Here is a 23,001-nt window from a genome sequence, read left to right as displayed (position 1 = left end):
CAACAGTATTAAGTGTGTTGAAAAGATGTTCAGTATAAAAATAAGCACAGGACGGTCTTTATGATTAGAGCCGCTTCAACCGACTGGAACGAATCGTACGTACATGCCAACTAAGCTATAACGAGCGAGGAAGCTATTCAAGCTCGAACTTGGAAACTAAAATAATTTGCCTTATATGTGTGTATTATCTCGTATACAGATCTGGCCAGGAAAATTGATGGCAGATTGCCATGATTAAGGCGTGTCTTATAACAGTAGATTAGTCACAGTCTCCTCATCACTGCTCCTCTAAGAACTCCCAGTGGGGGTGGTGTGCTGTTTAGGAGCTGCTCATGATCAGATAAGCAGTGGCTTGCTCGCAAAACACTGCTGGTGATTTATGGAACCAGTGCTTCTCCCCTACTGAGGCAAATCGACAGAAAAACAGAGATTAATGCTGGTACGTTTCTCCATGCCTAATGTTCTTCCACATTTGTGCACACAGACCGCATGAATGCTGCAAGGAATCCTTCTCCTAGTAACTAGTGTAATTCTTTCAGAATTAAGTGGGTATTGAGTGGGAAGCGCATTATGAAGGAATTGAGGGGGGGGGGTCACATTGATTAATTGGAAATTGTGTATGGAAATGTGGCGCTTTCTCACCTCGTGATGTCTCCTATTGTCTGAATAAATGCTGTGCACAAAAAGCCTGTTATTTATTTGTCAGTTATAGTGGGCCTGTTGAAAAACCTTACTCTGCTATTATGGAGAAGGGAAGCGCAGCAGGTGAACTCAACCGAGCGAGCGTTTCCGTCTTTCTCATTGTGGCGTGACAGCCACAGGCGATACTGATGACTGCGACAGCAACAAAGCAACCATTTGAATTGAGATATTTTAAATTCGACGCAGATTAGCTGTGACGTGGGGTTTTTTTTTCTTCCCTCTTTTGACGGGTCCCGTTCACGGTCGTCAATTTAAGCCCGATGCAACCCTCCACGTTTTCCGCGCTTGGGCGCGGCACTGGCTCGTGCGACCCTCGAGTGGCCGGGGTCGGTTCCCTGACCGGGAATGGAACCCGGGCCGCGGTGGTGAGGGCGAACATGCTAGCCACTAATCCACCAGGGAATTCTCAATCGTATGCAGATTAGAAATGAAGTGATCAAGCGACCAATCCAAACGATTGGCTTGAAACCAACTGATCCTGAAGTGCGCATGGCCTGGTGTTTCTTTGCATCCCCACTCATGACTTTACTTCCTAACTACAATTAGTTGTCTCTTACTGTTTGATGCGCAAAAATGGAATAAACTTAACTGCCGTTTCATCTTGTACTAGACATCAGACAGAATATCTTTGAAATATTGTGACACAAAATACCGGCGAGACGAATTTGAAGAAGTCGTCGTCTTTATTTGTCGCATATACTGTAGATTACAACACAGTGAGATTCTTTTTTTCGCATATCCCGGATTGTTGGGAAGCTGGGGTCAGAGCACAGGATTCAGGGCCCCGGGAACAGAGAGGGTTAAGGGCCTTGATCAAGGGCCCAACAGTGGCAGCTTGGGGGTGCTCGGGCTTGAACCCCCAACCTTTGGACCAGTAACTCGGTAGTAACCCCAGAGTAATACCAAAGTTGCAAGTGGGAACCTAACTGCCTCAAAGCATGCTTACTTAATAATCCAAAATGTTAAGCTAATCAGAAGGAAACGTTATGGCACGTGTCATCTGTGTGAACTTGGGGAAAAATAATCATGAAATGGCCCGTAGTTCACTACTGCTCAACATTTCACACTACTCGGATTCGCAGCAGAGCCATTGTTTGTCTTTAATATCAGTCAGAAAAACCTTTCTACTCTTGTCTAGATAACTCTAGTAGTTTTAATAATGATATACTTGGAGTATAGAGAATGGCATTTTTAAAAATTATATTTTATATTGATATTTAATATCAATGTTTTTAAAAAAAATAAAGTAATCAATGTAAAAAATAATTTTTAAATATAAAATTCTTTGTTAATAAAATAGTGTGTTTAATTAGCATGTTTTTGTGTTTTGCTTTGGTTGTGTATTTTTGCCTACTGTTCCTCATTGGGGAGGAAACTAAAAAAGGCTGGACAGTGCACACAAGTGACGATCGTAGTTAGGTAACGATGACTGTAAGGTAATGTCTGAGCTCAGCGCGGGACTCGGAGATAAATACTCCATTGTCAGTTGGGTCTGTTCTCGCATTTCTGTCCTGGATGCAATTCAAAAGCCGTATGAAAGCAGTTTGAGAGAGGGGGTGGGATGGAAACCAGAGTGGCGGTGCTTTCATCTGATGCAGAAGGGGATAATCTAACCAGGGGGACGTTTCTCCAGCTCCCTCCCCTTCACTGAGAACTGATTTGCACAGAAAGGCTGTCACTTTCCGTATCTATCAGCAGGCTTTGTAAACCCGTTCTTCATTAGTGATTGTCAATTACTTTGCAGTGAAGGGGGGTATTAAATATAATACCCCCCTTCATACAGCTGCTAAGGCATTGACGGAAGAAAAAGCTCTGCAATCAAGTTGCCTGCTTTCTTAATATAACAATTTCAGTTTTTATCTCTGTATAATTTGTCGTTTTATTATTTTATCCTTTTTTTTTTTTTCTTACACCCCTCTTTTTTTTTCCTTAAATAATGATAGTATGCAGATTTAGCCAACCAGGCAGTGATGATTAGCTCTTTCATCTCTGCAAGGTGTTTGCAAATCCTGATTTATTTATTTATTTTTATTTCAACCGTTCTGCACGCATTTATTATTATTATTATTATTTTTTCCTGTGGCAGGGTTGTCCGCTGTAGCTGCCTGTGTTAATTAGGCTCATGTCGTTTCGTGAGAGGCTGGAGAAGAGAGAGGCAGTTTGCTGAGCAGCTTCTTTGCTACCTCTCCTCTCTGCGCTCTCCCAGCGTTCGCTGGCATGTGGCACGGAGAGCTAAATTAGTTTGGAGCCGTTATTTACAGCTTCTGGAAGGGCACCAGTAGCTGCACACTGAGCAGATGGCGTTTGTGTGTATCTGTAATGAAGAAGACGACCTGTTCCAGATCTATTGAAATGTTGCTGTAGTCGGGGTAGGAGGGTGTTGGTGGGGGTGCGTTGATCTGTGACTGCAAAACAGGTATACTTTTATATTTTTATTTTTTTTTTGGCTGCAGTTGTGCCATCGGTGCACATGCAGATCTTTCCGAGAAGGAACGCACAGGTTTTTTTTTTTCCCCCTCTGTTCAAATGACTTTGCTTCTGCTCTGTGGAATTGAATTTCTGGCTAAAGTATTGAACGCAAGTCTTTAAGAAACGAGCGAACCCGTACATAACCTCGGTGGCGAGAACGTAACATGGTCTTCAGATAAACAGCATTCTTTGCTAACAGGTTTCTTTTCACTAATCAGGGTTTGTGAGCGCGCTGCCAGAGTTTTCGTTTACGCCTTTCAAACTTTGCGATTACGTTCGCTATTCTGGCACAAACCTCTCGTGTGGGCGGGGCTTAACAGCGAGTTACTCTCATTGGCTAGTGAGATTTGGCTCGACAGCTCCCTGACCAGGAAGTAAAGAGTTCAGTGTGGTGAATTTTGGAGCGCGTCCTGAATGCGGTTCTCTGTATAGTTATCGTGTTTGTACTTTGTAGTGGAAATGACTCACTCACTTAGTCAGTGTATTAGTTCGTGATTAATATTTGAGGTTTGGGGCGTCTCATATGACTATTTTCTCGAGATCGGCACACAGCGTCCTCATCCTCCTCCTCCTCGTCATCCTCCTCTTTCTCAGCTGGACACCTCAGTGGACTCCTGATCGGAAGGTCGTGAGTCAAAGCCCCAGCACTACCAACTTGCCACTGTTGGGCCCTTGATCAAGGCCTTTAACCCTCAATTGTTCAGGATAAATTGAGATAAAATGTAAGTCGCTCTGGATAAGGGCGTCTGCCAAAATGCCATAAATGCACTAAAAGTGAGGCCTCGCCCACACAAGAGGTCTGTGCGAGAATGGCGAAGGTAAAGTTTCGTAAACGAAAACTCTGGCAGCGCACTCATAAACCACGCTTAGCGAAAAGGATGCTGTTTATCTGAAGACCGTGATCGATTTCTGCCGCTGAGTTCGTTGTTTTCAGTTTCAGGGTTTTTCTTCTTTCTCATTGTATATATTTGTTCGTTTCTCGGAAAAGTTACGTTCAATACTTTAGCCCCAGATTTAATTCGGTACTGCTCCAGCCCGAACGTATTTCTCATTTATAAAACCAGAGTTTTTACCGGGCTGGCCACAGAGCATTGACGCCTCTTCCGTTTTTTTTGAAAAGAGTATTATTTGTCAATAACGAGCTAAGCACCTTGGGGACCGTAATTATGTAGAAAGTTGCTGCCCTAAGCACTGATGAGTGCTGTTTCAATAAAGTGGAGAAGGATTTATGAGCCAATATTAACAGTGACTAATGAGTCAGTTCCCTAGATAGGAAATACAATTCAACTGGCTTACTCCTTTGTTTGTAATCACTCCATGAAAAGGGTTCGGATTAATCCATTTCAGTTATATAAGTTTTAATACAGACCTCGTTCCTGATAGTTCAATAGGGAACAATAGGCTTTTACTTCTTCGCTGCTATTGCTGTTCTGCATACCAGTTCTAATCAAATAAATGAACTCTCTCTCTTTCTTTCTCTCTCTCTCTCTCTCTCTCTATAATATATATTTCTCTCTCATTCTCATTCTCTTTCTCTTTCTCTCTCTCCCACTCCATTTTTCTCTCTTGTTCTTTTAAGACAGTTATTTTTATGACAGTTACTGAAATGCACCAAACTTCTTAGCAGTAGTTACAAAGTCCGCCTCCCCACCCCTTTTTTTTTTTTTTTTTGGGCTTCACCGATTTTACTCGGTTATTTTTTGTTTCGTTTTTGTCTTCACTGATTTCTACATCATTGATGTTTTGTGTTGAACAGCTAGGAAGTGGCTCGCACATCCTTGACATCACTGATTCAATATCGCAGTCAATAATGAAACGATGGCCTCTTTTCAGGGGAGCTGCAGTTCCGCCCTCGGGATGTGGGTGTTAATGGACTGTGTTTCGTATTTCCTTAGTTCTGTCTGTAAGGGAGTGTGTGTGTGTATATGAGGGAAAGAAAGAGAGAGAAAGAGATAGAGATACCCTGGATGGCGAGCCTGTGAAAGTGCTTTGACATTCTTTCTGTGTAGAATCTGATACCAAAATACAATAGCTTTGGTTTTTCGGTAACAATTTATCGAGCTGACAATACACCACTGGAAACGCTACCGGAAAATGCTTAAAAGTGTGTATGTGAATCTCTTTGTGTTCACTTTAGGGAAAGAAAAAAACTTCTCAAACAGTGGCAATAACAGAGAATCTCTATTCATGTTCCATACCGCGTATCCTACTCAGGGTCACGGGGGGAGCCTGGAGCCTGTCCCAGCGAACTCGGGGCACGAGGCACCATCACACATGCGCACTCACACCCATTCACACACTGTGGATAATTTAGAGATGTCAGTCAACCTACAACACATGTCTTTGGACTGCTGGGGGGAGACCGGCGTGGTGGCTTAGTGGTTAGCACGTTTGCCTCGCACCTCCCGGGTTGGGGGTTTAAATCCTGCCTCTGCCCCGTGTGTATGTTCTCCCCGTGCTTCAGGGGTTTCCTCCAGGTACTCCGGTGTCCTCCCCAAGTCCAGAGACATGTGCCGTTGGCTGATTGGCATTTCCAAATTGTCCGTAGCGTGTGAACGTGTGTGTGATTGTCCGCTGTGATGGGGTCGGCACCCCATCCAGGGTGCCCCGAGTTCCCTGCGATAGGCTCCAGGCTCCCCTGTGACCCTGTGCAGGATAAGCGGTAAGGAAAATGGATGGATGTATTTCTGGATTTGCTCAAGATTCAGATCACTGGGATCTGATGGTGCTCAGGGATGAAGCGAAACAGCACCGTTTATTGCTGATCAGTTACACATATGACACCCATTAATCTCTGGATCAGTGTAGAGACTCAGGCAGTTTGTCTTTGATGGTTAAGCAATTATAATTAATTAAGGCGAAGTTTATGCAAGCTATTCTTCTTGTTTTTGAATGTACGTTAGTAAAGCGTTGTGTAAGTCCGTCCTCAGTGTCGGGCTGGTCTGCACCTAGCCCCGTTGCCAAGTGCAGTTATCAGGATCGGGCTGTTATTCAGTCTTTATGGCAGCATGTCCTATAGGACCCCATATCCACTGAACAGAGCAGTCATTTGCATTATAAAGCCTTTGCATTATTAAACGTGCAATTGCCTTCAGTGGATTAAAGTCATCTTCCCTCCTCGGAATTGAATTTTGGCACCAAATTGCACTTTGATATTATTTAATATTGATCATCCTGCCTTGCTCCCTATCCAGCATTCAGTAGCATACTGATTCCATTCACTCACTGTGACGCGAGTCCAAAGCAGAGTCCAAGCTTAGGAGAGGAGACGTGTGCTCTTTAGAGCACGATTACTATAACCTCCATCAGCTTCATCACTACATTCCAGCAGACATGTTGCGTCATTAAAAACAGAGCGTTATCTAAACGAGGAGCATTTCGCGCCGAATCAGAAACGAGCCGTTTCACAAACACGCACGTAAATGAAATAGGATTGAATTTTTTTCATTTAATTTTTAATAAATGATCTCAGATCTTTTCATAGGCAATAATACAAAACTACTGTTTTACTATGTAACTGGAAAAAGGGGGCTTTAACGTTGACATGACATAAAAAATAAATAAATGCCGTGTCAGATGACCAGGAAGTGCTGTTTACACTTTTTGAAGGTCACCCTTCAAAACGGTATACACGTTTTAATATTTAGGCGAAACTGTTGTAACTTCAGATATTTTTGCTGTCGCACCTCCGTTTTCTAAATGTTATGTTTCACAGAAATGAATTCAAAACATACTTCACCAAAAACATGTTTGGATCAGATTTTTGTATGTATTTTGAGGGAGTAAATCCGTCCACATGCTTTTAACAACTGTAATTCCTTTCTAGAAGATACAACCAAGCCATACTGAAACAGTTTACTTACTATAACCCCAACATCCCCCAAAACCCCCTCCCCCACACCGTTGTACTACTTTATTAACTAATTCAAGTAACAAAAATCCATAAAAACATTTTATGTAACAATTCATGTAGTTAATACATTTATGAATAAATAATTCATACTTGTCAGAGTCGATATACTTAGTGTGTGTGTTGAGTATGTGTTGAGAAATGAAGACTTAAGTGTGTACGTGTGTGTGTGTATATATGTGTATAAATGTATGTATGTATGTATATGTGTGTGTGTGTGTGTGTGTGTGTGTATATATATATATATATATATATATACACACACACACGTGTACATATATATATATATATATATATATATATATATATATATATATATATATATATATATATATATATATAGCGATAACATTTGAACGATCACATTTGAATGAATGTTGATGTATAGAAAAAGCTGGCGTGTGTTCACGTGAAACACGTTTTCCTTTGCATAGTAACGAAATAGAAAGTCCAGTGTTGTCCGAGCTGCCCTCCAAACTTGCTGAAATTCTGGCTTAGTCCGGTGCATCACGTCAGCCCATACTTTTCTGCTTTGAAGATTATTTTTGTGTCGGATTACCTGAAAACGAAGGCTTTGATGCCAGTAATGAGATTAAAAAAGAATCTTCCTCCTGTACGAGTCATTTCAGGCGATTTCCTAAATCAATTACCCTTTGACCCACTGATCGTCCCATACAATCGAGAACACTACGAACGAGCTTTTTCACCCGTTAAATACGTTTGGTCGGATATCCCGGATTGAAGTGTATCGCGAGCTGAAAGAGCTGTTGGCAGTGATTCTGATCATTATAAAAGATCACGCAGTATTTGGCCTTCTCACTGCTCTAATTTGTTTGAACGAGCATTCAGATATTCTGTTTTTAGTCTCGTGTAATGAGCATATGTGTGAAGGAGATAGCAGTAAAAGGCAGCGCTGATGATCTGTCTGATGACTGTTTGCTTTCAGTATAGGAATTTAATCCACTGCTATATTAAATAATAATTATATAACGAGCAGCGATTGCAGTAATGCTGTGAAAACACTGTTTCCTCTGTAGTTAGTATTCTAGCCTTACAAGTTAATCACACCGCAGTGTGAGTCATTGACTGCACAGTGTGCTCGGAGTATACTTGCCTGTTCATTTCAGTCTGTGATTACATCAGAGTGTCTGTGCTGCGATAGGTTCGTGGACGATTCTTCTAGATGCTTCTTTCCCTCAAACGATGACAGTGCACAGCAATCAAAAAGCAGCCCTTCAACTCCGTACTAGTCCTCAAGAGCCCAAATGCCAAAAATGTATTCTTTTAGACCTTGTAAATAGGAACGGGCCGAGAACGTGACTGGTGGGAACTATGTGGGGGGGGGGTGGTCATGTCTTACACCTACCTGATGTGGATTTTTGATTGAATGGTCTCACCTGTAGGTTCCCAAATGGGTGGCAAGTATTAAAAACCAAAAATAAATAGGCTACTTCTGTTGTTTCCTCTCTCTGAATTTCTTCTCATTTATAATTTTCTTGAAATGAAGTAAATTCCATGTAAATGTAGTGGGTTTGGGATTTTATTTTAATTTTTTCTGTCATATAAATTTTTCCATTGTAACTAATTTGAATCTGCAATGTTTTTTGTTTCCAGGGCAAAAATGTGGGCATTTGGGAAGTGGAAACCAAGACAACCTTGAGGCTACTGGAACAGCATTTCTTACTGCCCCAGAACGTCTGAGAAGGTCAGACCCCACTCCGGCACGCTTGGGCCGTTGGCAATAAGATGTCCCTAAGTAGTGGCACTGCAGGCGGGAAAGGTGTGGACTCAAATGCGGTGGACACTTACGACAGCGGAGATGAGTGGGACATTGGAGTTGGCAATCTGATCATCGACCTTGACGCCGACCTAGAGAAGGACAAGCTTGAGATGTCTGCCACTAAAGACGGGGGCGGAATGGCTGCACCCCCCAGCGCGGTAGCAGCTTTGCCGGACAATATCAAATTCGTAAGCCCCGTGCCTGCTCAGGGCAAGGATGGTAAGTCTAAGTCTAAACGTAATAAAAACTCAAAGGATACTAGCAAGTCCTCAACCCCGGATGGGGCCAAGAAAGAGTCGCAAGTGCGGACCCCGAGCGAGGGTACAGGGCCGACTACAGGCACAGCTACAGGAGGATTAGCCAGTGCCGGCAAAGGTGCGGATAAAAGTACCAAGACCTCTCGCAACGTTTCAAGTGGAAAGAAGGACAAAGATGGAGGAACCGGGAAAAATAAAAAGGACAAATCTGAAGGAGTAGCATCTGGAAATGTGACCACAGACAAGGACACAGCAGCTCCAGTTTTAACCTTAGGACCATCCCGCAATACCCCGTTTGAAGGAAGGCAAAACTCAGACCTAACCTGTGCTGAACAAATTGGGAATATTGCCATTGATGCTGCTGGAATAGTTCCTCCTTTGACTATTAAAAGTGAACCCGAAGAGATGGAGAACACCGACTGTAGGAGCTTGAAGAAAGTAAAGAGTGAAAAGGTGAGTACAGTGGCGTTTCGGAGCTGACTTAAAGCCGCGTTTATATTTCGTTGCCTTTCGGTGATTTCTGTATTGAGGACGCCATTGGGATGAATCCAGCGTTTCTCAACAAGCAAAAAAATCGCTTGCATTCTGGATAAATTCACTTTATTAGGTAATTACGGTATAAAATGACTACTTATCTGGGTGGTCTACTGGCAGTAAAGCAGTAGGAGCCTTCACGAGCAACCAGATATCACGGTCTGCATTTTGTACTGTAAAGAACCTTACGCAGAACTCAAGCATCCAGTATCGAGTTGGGTCAAGACCAACATAAACTCCACTCTAGCCTCATTGCTGATTGTTGTTCTGAGCCATTGTAGAGATATTCATGATATGTTTCTTATGTCTGTTAATGACTGAGATTCTATTGTCAAGGTGAATTTGGGTAAATGTGTTGACATTCATCAGCACATACAAGAGTGATGCATTCCAGTCTGCACAGGATTTCGCAGAGTTTTGGGGGTTTTTTTTGTGATTGTTGCGGCCAAAAATGCTCGAGTTTACTGCAGCTTTTTTCAAAATTTGCGATGCAACTAGTGTTTTTTGTTTGTTTGCGAAAAACTACTCGAATTTGCAAAATCGCACTCACACAAAATTCTTTTGCACGGGCTTTCACAGTGGCATTTGTTGGTAAGTGAGACCTTTTAGCTGTTCTCGTGTTCACCACACATGGATCAAAGAGGGATTTGGCTGAATGCGAGTTGCGATGACGTCACACGACGCGCCTTGGCCTGAATCTCTGGAGAATCTGCGGTAAATTTCGAAGTATCGCAAGCTCCTCCGAATATCGCGAAGTATTGCTTGATTTTGCGTAATCCTGGAGGGACTGGCATCCCAAGGCTTGGCTATGAGCTTGAAGTTTCCTCTGTGATTGGGAGAATTATATTGCGGGGTTATCCTTAAAAAAAAATAAAAGAACTCCTCTTGCTTTTCTCTTGAGATTTTGCCGTTTATTGAAACACTACATTATGATTAATTATTAATAGCTCGATTTATTCATTTAACAGTCCAGAATTGGCTCATTGGCATGTATAACAAAAAGCCCTACTGTTATTCACGCATCAGGTGGTGTGATTAAAAATGATTTCTTGACATTATAATCCGATATGGATCCAACGTTTATTGACTCATAAAAATGGAGGATTTATGAAAGAGCTTGATCCTGTTCATCTAAGAAAGGGCTACGTGTACGAGACAAACAGAACAACCACATTTCTAAAGATTGAGAACAGGTCCCAACTGCTGTAGCGATCAAAACCCGGATCCTTTATTATGTGTTGGATTTTTTTTTTTTTCCTCTCTCTTTTGTCCCAACAGCAGCTTTCTTTGCAAATGCCTTAGTTTTTTTTATGGATGCAATTGTCAGGCAGTGGGAGTTTTCTCCCCTTGAGGCGACCGTTGTCTATTACACATAATTATTGGCTCTGCGTCTCTTCAGTATTCCAACAACATATTGCAACATTCTGCATGTGAGCCAGTACAGTGTTTTTATTTATTTATTTATTTATTTATTTATTCATTTCCCGTCCTGTGCTAGTTTAACTCCTAATATGTTGTCGCATTAGTGTGTGATGCAGCTAAGCAACATTATCTATGTTTCCATCCACGTATTTTCATGCGACTTTTGGGATATCTCGTAAAAATGTATTATTTTTTTTTTAAAAGGGTGGATGGAAACACCAGATTCACGCAAATAAAATCTTCAAAATGTGCATTAAAAAAAACTTATGAGGCAGATCGTTTTTTTTGATTCGATAAGAAGACATGCGCATAATCTACGATTGAAACACCTTTACTGAATAAACTCCTTGATGCGCTTAAAAAAGAAAAAGTCATGTGACTTTGTCTCAGCAAATCATGTGATTGGATATTTGGCTGATGTGATTGGATATTCAGCGCATGTGGCCAGCTTGTACAGCGCAACTGCAATGTGTGTGTTTTTTTTTTTTTTTTCTTTCTGGGAACTGGGCCGCTTTGAGTCGGCATAACCGGACTAACCAGCGGACCAATCTCATTGCACAGCATCTCGAATGTTGATTTTGTCATTCTGAAATGCCGGTCATCACAATGATTTGGTAGAATTACCTCCTAGAACTGTCTCACGCGATTCCGTTCCCAAATATCGGGCATCCGAAAACCAGTGAATTGTGAATCGAATCGATTCGCATGTCAACCCAAAGATTCACACTGCTATTTATAATATTGGGCGGGGGGGGGTGGGGGGCACAGTGGCTTCCCCAGTTAAGACAACATCCGTTTGTATTGACGCTTTGCACCAGTTTTCCCGGAAGTGGCGATTTTGTTGTCTTCAACACGTGGGCCGGAAACGGTGCTTTATTTGCGCATGTTCAAATGTCCCACTTCAGCCATCATAATGGAGCGAAGATATCGTTCTACCAGATTTTCTGAATGATGATGGATCGTAAACGACAGATGTGCATGCCAAAATAAGGATAAGCTTAAGAAGTCTTCCAGGAAGAACGGCAGCTGTTTTTCAGATGTGGAATACTAGTTGACAATTTATAGAAAAGACTTAATCCATCAACCATGTTGCATGCTTGGGATGGTGTTAAAACCAGTTAATTAGTGCAATGTGGAGCCGTTTTCCAAACACACACACAAAATCCCTGTTTGAATCTTTTACTGTTTGTTGTTGTTGTGTTTTTTTTTGTGGTGTTTTTTTTTTTCCCAGTCACGCTCTATGAGGCTTTAGTGATTTGCAGTGAAACCAGTGCCAAGTCTCAAGTTTTGTTTATTAAGGGAATTTGTATGATCTAGAATGCTAGCCAAGGCTTCTTGGTGTATGATCAGCAGTTAATCCTGGATTTGCTTTTTGGCTACCAAACCTGCTTCCCTATGAGATCTGCTGAAAGGTAATGTTTCTGTACTTCTGCTCCATTTGCTTTTCACTGACGAGTCAAAGAAGGTGCAGAGAGAAATTTACTGCCTCAAAAAACAAAAAGGTTCTTCTTTTGTTTGATCGTAGGTAAACGGACCTTGCCCTGGACTGAGGATACGGCCATGCCTTCCTTTGTTTGACTTTTCCGTTCCATGTTTAGTTTTAGTTTTATTTGGAGCTTTCCATCTGCATGTTTTAATGATGATATGACTGTCATGTGTGCCAGTTCTGTGTAATAACGTTAGGCTCAAGAGCCTGGATATCAGTTGCTTGTGAGTTTGGTGTAGCTCTCATCCCAAAGCAATGTGTGCAGCCAGTGGTCCAGCTGAATGGTCAATAGAGAGGAAAGCCATTCCCCTGAGTAAAACCGTCCTTACATGCTTTTGATCCCAGTATTCTCCATTCACAGCTGCCTCAGACTGCCGCTATTCGCTTCCAAAGCATTCCTTGCAGAAGCACAGGGGCTTTGTTCAGAAGGGCATTGGAGGTAGCGTGGAAGCAGATGAAATGAAAACATTTCAGTCTCTTCCCAGTGTCACGCTCCCGAAAGAAACACACCTGGAAGCGCGAGCGGATGCTATCGAGTGACGGACGGGAACCAGACCTGCTTTTCAGCCCTCTCTAAAGTGGTTTATGGTTTCCGTGTCCCACGGTGCAGCCAGATTGGAGTGGGCTGTCGGCGAGGCCGCTTTCTCTCCCCACAGAAACCTCACTCACTCGGGCCATGCCGGAATGTGAGACCGCCGGGTCACGCCGGGATCCTCTGCCAGACTGGCATCTGCAAACATGGCACATGGCGTGCACATTTTCCATCAGAATAACACTGGCTACTTTCATGCTCAGTCCTGTTTCTTATCTGTGGAACAGAGCCTTGAATTGGGTGGTGATGTGGTATTCTAACTGAGGTAGAAAAGAAAAGAAAGCTAAGGACTGTTTCTTTCTCTCTCTCTCTGTAAGGGCAAATATTGTGTTTGGGGGTAAGCCACTAGTCATATATATTCTGCTTATATAATGTGTGTATGTATGTGTGTGTGTGTATATGTATGTGTGTGTGTGTGTGTGTGTATATATATATATATATATATATATATATATATATATATATATATATATATATATATATATATATATATATACACGCATACACACACACACACACATACATACATACATACATACTATAAATATATAGATATGAAATATATAAATATTATGTTTATTTATTTAAATTTTTTTATATGTATCTTTTATTTCGTGTCACTTCGAGTACATCCGAGGTTCTTCCTGTTCAGTTAGTGTTCACTCCGTGACTGCTGTTGTAGATTCAGCTTTTGTTAGAATCTTGAAGCCTAAATCTAACAGATCAGAATATGTTAGATAGTGACAGGCTCGCGCCATTTTAACTGGTGAGTTCTAGACATTTCCATTTGTCCTCTCCGATTGCAAACTAATGCTGCAGGATCTCCACAGAGTAAACAAGCCTCCATTGTGGTTGCAGGCTCAGTTCCATACTGAATGGAAGCCATTGAAGTGCGTGCAGTTCTTTAAGTGGTAGCTGCTTCCTTTGAAATGAGCTGGTGGATAATTGAGAGCATGGATGAATAGTTCAAGGATCTGCCAATTCTTTTTGCAGTGTTCCCCCCCCACCGCCTTTTTTTTTTTCTTCTTCTTTCTCCCATCAACGTTTACCATCTCCATCAGGATTTATAGCATTTGGGTTATAAACTGCTTTGGAAGATTTTGAAAAATCAAAATGTAGTTCATGCGAGTTATTTTGAGACACCCTAAAGACATGCGCTGATCTAGTAGGAGGTAGTACGAAAGGATTTTTATTTGGACACCACTGCACGCATCTACAAGAGGAAATGTCAGGCTCGGGTAATAAATCTAACGGCTAATAATCCATTCTCAAAGACAAAAAAAAACACTAGGCAGTCGTCAGAGGGAATATGATGTACATATCCATCCAACTTTATCCTTATATATATATATATATATATATATATATATATATATATATATATATATATATATATATATATATATATATATATAAAACCTCGTTGTGAAAATTCATAGTTGTATTTCAAAGTTTTTAGTTTTTCCGTCTTCTGGAGCGTTCCGGGTTTTGTTTGTGTAATGACGTTTCAAGATCATCTTGATGTGCCCTGCGTTCCTGGTATAGCAATTAGAACTGTACCAGAAACTAAAACATTTGAAAATATCCATCTATCCATCCTTTTTCCATGCTGTTTATCTTACACAGGGTCACGGGGAGTGTGTGGACTAACACGGGGAACTCTGGGCACAAGGCGGGGGACACCCTGGAAGGGGCGCCAACACATCGCTGGGCACGGCACAATCGCACACACATCCACATACACTATGAACAATTTGGAAACACCAGGCAGCTTACAACGTACGTCTTTGGACTGGCGGAGGAAAGCGGAGTACCCGGAGGGAAACCCCCTCCCGTAGCGCTTAACAAAAACACACAAACTCTGGGTGGTTGCAGGATTCGAACCCCTGACCCTGGAGGTGCGAGGCAGAATAACATCACATATGTTATTTTTATATGTTACAAGCATACCTATGTGTCTAAATCCTAGTCGAACATAGTTTTTCCATCAGTAGTTCATGCTGGACGTAAACCAGCAGACCAAGTCATGACCAGTTCTTGTGCCGCTGATTGACGGGCGTCGCTAACTTTATAGTGAAGCTGGACAGCGATCCAGGAAATTCTTGTCAAAGCACTGAAGGTGCACTGTGTGTGGAAATGTTTAACTGTCCAACATCTGGCTCTCGGCTTGACCTAAAGCGAGCTGGCTCTAATCCACACCCTGCTAGTCCTCGTTGCTAGCTCAAATGAGGAATTAGCTGCCATTGTGTGCAGCCCAGTGGATTTGCCAAGTGGCAGTGAATAATGTCTTACCTGATTAAGCTGAGTGAAAAGTCTGGAACACAATAATACCGGAGATTGAATGTCTTGTGCTTCTGAAAAGCCGTGATATCTTTCAGTGGCTGTTATTGTTGTATTGTGATGGGGATTACTATGGCATGCTTAGACACAATTCAAATGAAAAGTGTTTAACCATTTTGTTAAATCATTAGCTGTTTGTTTGTTTGTTTGTTTGTTTGTTTTCTCGAGTCTTTGTGTCATTGCTCAAACTGATCATTTTAGTGACCAGACCACCCCCCCCCCCCCCCCCCTTACAAAAACCTGTATTGTATTGTTGCTTTCTTCAAGTCATCTCACACAGGCACGGGCATGCTTACCCTCATCTTCTAAAAGGAACCAGATAACCGATACCGCCATCCATTTTTTTTTGTTTCCACCTCTCCAGCTTGTCCTCATGGATTCGGTAGCCTAGAAGATTCCATTTTTCTCATATTTCCAAAGACTTAATTATTTGAAAGAATGGGTTCCCAGGGGTAAGCTTTGTATCACAGCCTCTTAGGAGGCTCGGCAAACCAATAGCTTGGCATAATCCCGGCTGACATGCGGCAACAAGATTAGCTTTCTATTTATCACGGTGTGGTTTGGGAGAGTTTCGGGATCATCAAATAGCAGCCCTGTGTTCCGGGTTCAGCTTTGGGTTCTGGTCCAAAACCCGTCCTTCGTTCCTTATGTCCAGTTACCTTAACAGTGTGCAGATTGTTTTTAAGGTAGATTGTTGGATTTGTGTCATAGTTCAGTACAAGTAAATTCTGAAAAATTATTATTTAGTCCGTACAGGGTTTCTCAGGGTTTTTTGTGGTTGTTGCAGCCAAAAATGTTTGATTTTGCTGCGGATTTTTTCAAAATTTGCGATGTAGTTTGCAGAGGTTTTTGTGGGTTTTTTTTTTTTTCCGGAAAACTACTTGAATTGGCAAAATTGCAACTGCATGAAATTGTTTTGCGCGGTCTTTCTCAGTGATGTTTCGTTGTTAAACGAGACGTTTTGGCTGTACTCGTGGTCGACGCACGTGAATCAAAGGGTGCTTTGGCTGGTCACATGACGCATCGTGGCCCGAATCTGCGGAAAATCTGCAGGGGAAAAAAAAAAGATTTTCCTCGATCGCAAAATCCTGGAGGGACTGATTTGATTATTATAAGCATTATTTAACCGTTTGGATCTGTCGCTATGCCGCCATGCGTTGAGGGGCGTAGCCGTTATGTTTTCGAGTTGTGCATCTGCCCGAGATTTCTGTTAGCATGGTATCTCAAGCAGGGAGTGGTTGAATATTTCTAAGATTTATATGAAGATATTATTTTAGCCAGCAGATGAATTGATTTTGGAATCGATCTAGACAGGGTCAAGGTCACAGTACGGTCAAACGTCATCCTTCCTGTTAGTCATACAGAGACGTTCATGTTCAGGAACCCGAGGCCAATTTTCTGGCTATCCGAGATTCTTGCCATCGGTCCATCCGAGCGTTCATCCGTGCTTCCGTCCGTCCTGATCGGGAAAAACGGCAGCAGCGAGAACATCTTGGTCAGTTCTTCAGTTTGAGATGAGACCCGCCTTTAGGGCCTTTCACACTGAGCACGGTTACGCGACGTGAACGTTGTCTCCGCCACGTCTCCTATCTACGATACGTCAGACAGACACGTGCCGGAACCTTCAGTCGGAGTTCAAGCCAGTTCTCTGTTGCTGTTTGTTTGTTTTTACATTCATTCTGATATTTTCCCCTTAATGCTTCAGTACGTTCGTTCGGCTTAATCCGCTCCGCAAAAACACCTAGCGCTGGCGATTACGTTGTACAATATGGACCTGCAGGTCTAGTGTAGTCTGTAAAGTAAAAATTCCGTGTTATGTAATAATCATCCGCTGTATGTTGGTGTGCCGTATTAGTTTCTGCAGGTGTGTGTGTGATGCGCAGCTGTGAGTGATCGATGAACCTAAAGAGGTAGCGGGAGTACGTGTGTTAGCGTGTGAGGTGTCGAGGTTTTTAGTTCGGTGGCTTGCCGGGGGGATGGGGATTGATGACTCTGTCTTTCTTTCTCGCTGAAAAGAGTCCAGAATCGACTCGCTTTTTGCGTTGCACACACAGTCGGCGCGTCCTTGCAGACGAATCCACGTCGAGTTAAAACGAGCGAAGGAACAGGGGAAGGTAACGACGAGGACATCGCATAGCCATCGTCAGCGATGACTTTTATGTTTACGTTCTCGTCCGTTTCCTCCCAAGCACGCTTTAAAGAGGATCTCGGCAATTACGAATGGACGATGTTTTCTATTCGGTGTTAAATCTCGTCGAGGATCTGTTGTCATACCGTAGTACTGTAAAGAATGTACCGAGGGGGTGAGGGAGATGAAATGGTGGTAGTTGTTGCCCCCCCACGAGCTCTTACAATGAGTGAGGTATTGGGCAGGGCAAGCCGGTTGTGCATGAGCATAAAAGGGCAGCTTCCAGCATGGCTCCGATGAATGGTGAGGACAGGGGCATGCCTGATAGGCCTATAAAAGCGATCACAGGACTGAGAAACAAAGCCCTTTCATGGCTGCCTCGGTCTCCCCTCCCTCTGCCTTCCTATCCCTCTCCTTCTCCCTCCCTGTGTCTCTCTCAGCACTGGCTGTAAGCTGTGTGTCTGGATGGCTGTGGAGTTCACGGTGGGGGAGGGTAGAAAAGAGAGAGAGAGCGCACTAGGGGAAGAGGAGAAAGCGAACGAGGGAGGGATGGGGGCGGGGGGGAAGAAGCTAGCTGGCATTGCTAATTCAAGCCATGAAAGCCCGGTTTGCAGTCCGAGCAGCTGTGCCCCATTGTCAGCCAGCACGTTTCCAGCGAGCCTCCTTTTCGTGTCTCAATGCGCGAGTAGTGGGGGGGGGCAGAAGAGAGGGGGAGGGGAGGACAGGAGAAAAGAGGCACACACCACCAGCACTGCAGGAAGAGAGGAGAAATGAGGGGAGGGTAAGATCAGACTGATGTTAGTGTGGTTTTCTACACGATGGGCCTGTGATGGGGAAAAAATGGGCAGGGGATATTCCCCTAAACCCCCACCCATCATTGTCATTACCGTCGTAATGCCACTTAGAGTATAGTGTGTGTGTGTGTGTGTGTGTGTGTGTGCGCTTAGTGAATGATGATCATGTTGCAACATGGGAGGATATGGAAGATGGCTGGAAGGACAGTTTAAGGGCATGGGAGTTTAAGCGTTTGAGATATTTGAAGATCTAGAAGAGTTCAGGTTGCTTGAATTTATGTATGTATTTATTTATTTATTGTCCTAATCTGACATACAGGATTCTCAAAGATAAACTGATGTACAGAAATAGCCCACAGAAAACAGCACAAGAGAAGTTAAATGGGAGACTGAACGCTATTTAGGTTGCTAATTGGGCTGCACCAAAAAAAAAAAAACCCTTATTAAAATCTCCATGTCCGTTCATTTCTCAGTGCGGTTTGATCCAACAAAGTCAGTTCTGCAGCTTTTGAACTTAGACAAGTGTTGCATAAAGAATAAGCTCCACTCCCCCCCCCCCCCCCTTCATACACTGCGATTAATGAACACGCACCTAAAGAAGAGGAAGAAGAAGAGGAAGAGCAGAAACAATGTTGGAAAGCTGTGAGTGAATTTTTATTTATTTATTTATTTATTTATTTATTTATTTGAATGACCCAAATTGTAGCATGAAGAAACAAAAATTGTCCTAACACAAATGTTTAATGTTATGTACTGAATACTGAATTCCTAGTTTCTAGGCAGCCGATGACCGATTATATGAATCTGATGAATGGGGTAAGTGAGTGAGTCTTGCGTGGGCCTTGCTGCCTCCCTGTGTGTCACAAACGCGAGAAGCACATGCTGTGTGAATAAAACAAAACAAAAAAACACAGCTCGCACATGCCGTGTGAATTAGTAACCCGCTACTAAATGGTGGTGACAAACTTGTGTAAAAAAAATATATATATATATGTATGTGAAAAGTGGGACTACAAATAGTACTTAAGAGATAACGGAAAATCAGGACTTTTAAGAGGAAAAGGTTTAAGGAAAAAAAAAAAAGGAACATTTTGTAGAAATTAAATAAAAAACATTTTTTGGATAGGATCAAAACAGAAACTGTAGGTTCCCTGTCACCAAACTATCTGAGTGAAGGACGTGCCCAAGTCTCCGTCTGTGGAATTAAATCTGTGCCGAAAGTATTGAGCGTAAGTTTTCAAGATACGAACAAAAATATACAAAAATTAAAACACGGTCTTCAGTTAAGCACCATTGTTTGTTTTCTAAGCTTCTTTTCACTAATTTATGAGCGCGCTGCCAGAGTTTTCCTTTACGCTCCGCAGGTTTACGTCCGCCATTCGGGCTCTCGTGTGGGCGGGGCTTAACAGCGAGTTACTCTCATTGGATAGTGAGATCTGGCTCGACAGCTCCCTGACCTGGAAGTGAAGACTTCAGTGTGGTGAATTTTGGAGCGCGTCCTGAATGCGGTTCTCTGTATAGTTATCGTGTTTGTACTTTGTAGTGGAAATGACTCACTCACTTAGTCAGTGTATTAGTTTGTGATTAATATTTGAGGTTTGGGGTGTCTCATACCTTTATTTTATTTTATTTTTTTTTGAGATGAGCTCTCAGGAACTGCACGCAGCGTCATCGTTGTCAGCATCCTCCTCCTTCTCAGCTGCGCACTCGACCCGACGAGCCAAATCTCAGTAGCTGATGAGAGTAAATCACTGTTAAGCCCCGCCCACACGAGAGGTCTCTGCCAGAATGGCGAACGTAAACTTGCGTAAACGAAAACTGGCAGCACGCTCATAAACCACGAAAAGGACACTTCGAAAACTGTTAATAAAGGAACGCTGTTTATTTAAAAAAACGTTTTCAGTTTGTGCCACGGAGTTCATAGTTTTCAGTTTCACAGTGTCTTTTTTATTTATTTATTTTTCCCCTTTCTCCTTGTATATATTTGTTCGTTTTGAAAAGAAATATTGAATTCCATATCCGTCTCATTAAAAAGGTGGACGCCTTTTATAGCATCAAATTTGTTTTTAACAACATTGTTTTTAACTCTAGTCTGTTTAAAAAGGGGTATTTGGCTTGTAAACGTTTATAAATGTGGTTACTGTAGTCGAATATGATCGAGAACCCCCCCGAGCCTGTATTGGTTTTCTTTTGGAGTGCTGAGATTTAGGTTCTCGCGGTATAAACGTGAGAGTAAGTCAGAAATACAGACGAGTCATTCAGAAACAACCGCTAGGAGAGCGTAGCTGCCGCAGCACAGTAACGTAAGGATTTAACAAGCATGTTGTTCGTTACAAAACCGGTCCGAGAATCGTGATCCGAGTTCCTAGCTTCAAAAAGTCCTGACTCCTATTTCAGTATGAATCACACAGACTTAGTTGCTAATCAACACACAGCAGTTTAGCCTTCTGTTTCCCCAGCGAAATCATTTCAGAGTTCATTGAGGCCAGGAAGCCTGTGCTCCATTAGAACAAAGCTGTCCCAGTTAGGAGGAGGGGGGGAAGCCGAACCTTTCCTGGAATGTGTCCTCACTCTTTCTCTCATGCTCTGCTCTCTTCTCCTCTCCTCTCTTCTCTTCTCCCCCACTGTGCCGAGGTTGTACTCGATCAGCCCTCAGATCCCCGTGTCCCCTTTCCACTGCTCATTCACAAGCACCAAGCTTTTCACTCTCCACCATAAATCTTCACTTTTGTTTACACGAATCAATCCATCTAACCCCCGCCCCATGCTTTTATTCTTTCATTTCTGTCTGACAGCTCCTACCCCCACCATGTCACATGGGCACAGCGCTGTAGTCAGAATGGACAAACTGTTAAACTTGCTCAGCACACACTCTGAATGTGGTCTTGGGGTATTTTAAGCTCAGCGGGCAGACCAGGGAACGCCCATGCCGTCCCGGCTGTAGCTGAAATGAGACGGAGCCGACATGTTCGATCGCCGAATAGACAGGAGACGAAGAAGGGCTGGTACAGTAAACCACATGTCTCATGGCAGGCATTAACCAGGTACATGGTGCACATTGTATATTTTAGGAATGAGTACAGTTAGTGTAGTGTGTATCCAGATGAAAGCCTATTAGAGGCCTGTTGATTTTCACTAGACAGAGTAAATGTAGAAATGCTACATTCACAGTTCACTAATACATACCATTCCATACCATTCCATATTATTAAATTCCATACCATTCCATTCCATGCCATTACATTCCATTCCATTAAATTCCATACCATTAAATTCCATTCCATACCATGCCATACCATTAAATTCCATGCTATTCCATACCATTAAATTCCATTCCATACCATTAAATTCCATACCATTAGATTCCATTCCATGCCATTAAATTCCATACCATTACATTCCATTCCATGCCATTAAATTCCATTCCATTAAATTCCATACCATTAAATTCCATTCCATACCATGCCATACCATTAAATTCCATGCTATTCCATACCATTAGATTCCATTCCATGCCATTAAATTCCATTCCATACCATTAAATTCCATTCCATTAAATTCCATGCCATTAAATTCCATTCCATACCATTAAATTCCATTCCATTAAATTCCATGCCATACCATGCCATACCATTAAATTCCATTCCATGCCATTAAATTCCATTCCATACCATTAAATTCCATTCCATTAAATTCCATACCATTAAATTCCATTCCATTAAATTCCATGCCATACCATGCCATACCATTAAATTCCATTCCATGCCATTAAATTCCATTCCATACCATTAAATTCCATTCCATTAAATTCCATGCCATTAAATTCCATTCCATACCATTAAATTCCATTCCATTAAATTCCATGCCATTAAATTCCATTCCATACCATGCCATACCATTAAATTCCATTCCATGCCATTAAATTCCATTCCATACCATGCCATACCATTAAATTCCATACCATTAAATTCCATTCCATGCCATTAAATTCCATTCCATACCATGCCATACCATTACATTCCATACCATTAAATTCCATTCCATGCCATTAAATTCCATTCCATACCATGCCATACCATTAAATTCCATGCCATTAAATTCCATTCCATACCATGCCATACCATTAAATTCCATGCTATTCCATACCATTAAATTCCATTCCATACCATTCCATACCATTAGATTCCATTCCATACCATTAAATATCATTCCATACCATATGGATAAATCGATAACGTAATTATGGTGACAGCATATGGTTTGCAGCGGAATGGCACCCATGTGTTTAATTTTACTTGTAGCTGCTTTAAAGTCTTTCCTGCTGAATGTTCTTCTCTAATGTACAGTAATGTTCACTTAGGATTCCACTGTCGAAACCAAAAACACTATTCTTAATGTCGACACCTTCTACTTTTCTATCAGACTGTTAAATCTTAGCTTTGGTCAGCTACTTTAGTGTGTGACTAATAAGAATGTAGAACTATTCATTAAATGCTGTACGTTCAATAATAGCTTTAACTGTAACGGGAAATGTTCGGAAACGTAGTTTAGCCAGAGCATTAACGCACGCAGCCTGGTTATTCAGAA

At 42.1% G+C, this 23,001-nt stretch overlaps 1 protein-coding gene across 2 annotated transcripts in view; it reads left to right on the top strand.

Moving 5' to 3' along the window:
• znf609a (zinc finger protein 609a) overlaps nucleotides 1-23,001 on the top strand; it is a 121,317-nt gene that overhangs the window by 32,797 nt on the left and 65,519 nt on the right. For both annotated transcript variants that reach the window (XM_053642106.1, XM_053642107.1), the window contains exon 2: nucleotides 8,696-9,571. In XM_053642106.1, coding sequence (XP_053498081.1) covers nucleotides 8,828-9,571 — 744 coding nt within the window. In that variant the 5' untranslated portion in view covers nucleotides 8,696-8,827. The remainder of the gene's footprint in view (nucleotides 1-8,695; nucleotides 9,572-23,001) is intronic.

This window comes from Ictalurus furcatus, chromosome 14 (assembly GCF_023375685.1).
Source record: "Ictalurus furcatus strain D&B chromosome 14, Billie_1.0, whole genome shotgun sequence".
NCBI classification, from domain to species: Eukaryota; Metazoa; Chordata; class Actinopteri; order Siluriformes; family Ictaluridae; genus Ictalurus; species Ictalurus furcatus.
The sequence above is the reverse complement of the archived record's forward strand: the minus strand, read 5'-3'. Positions and strand labels throughout refer to the sequence as shown.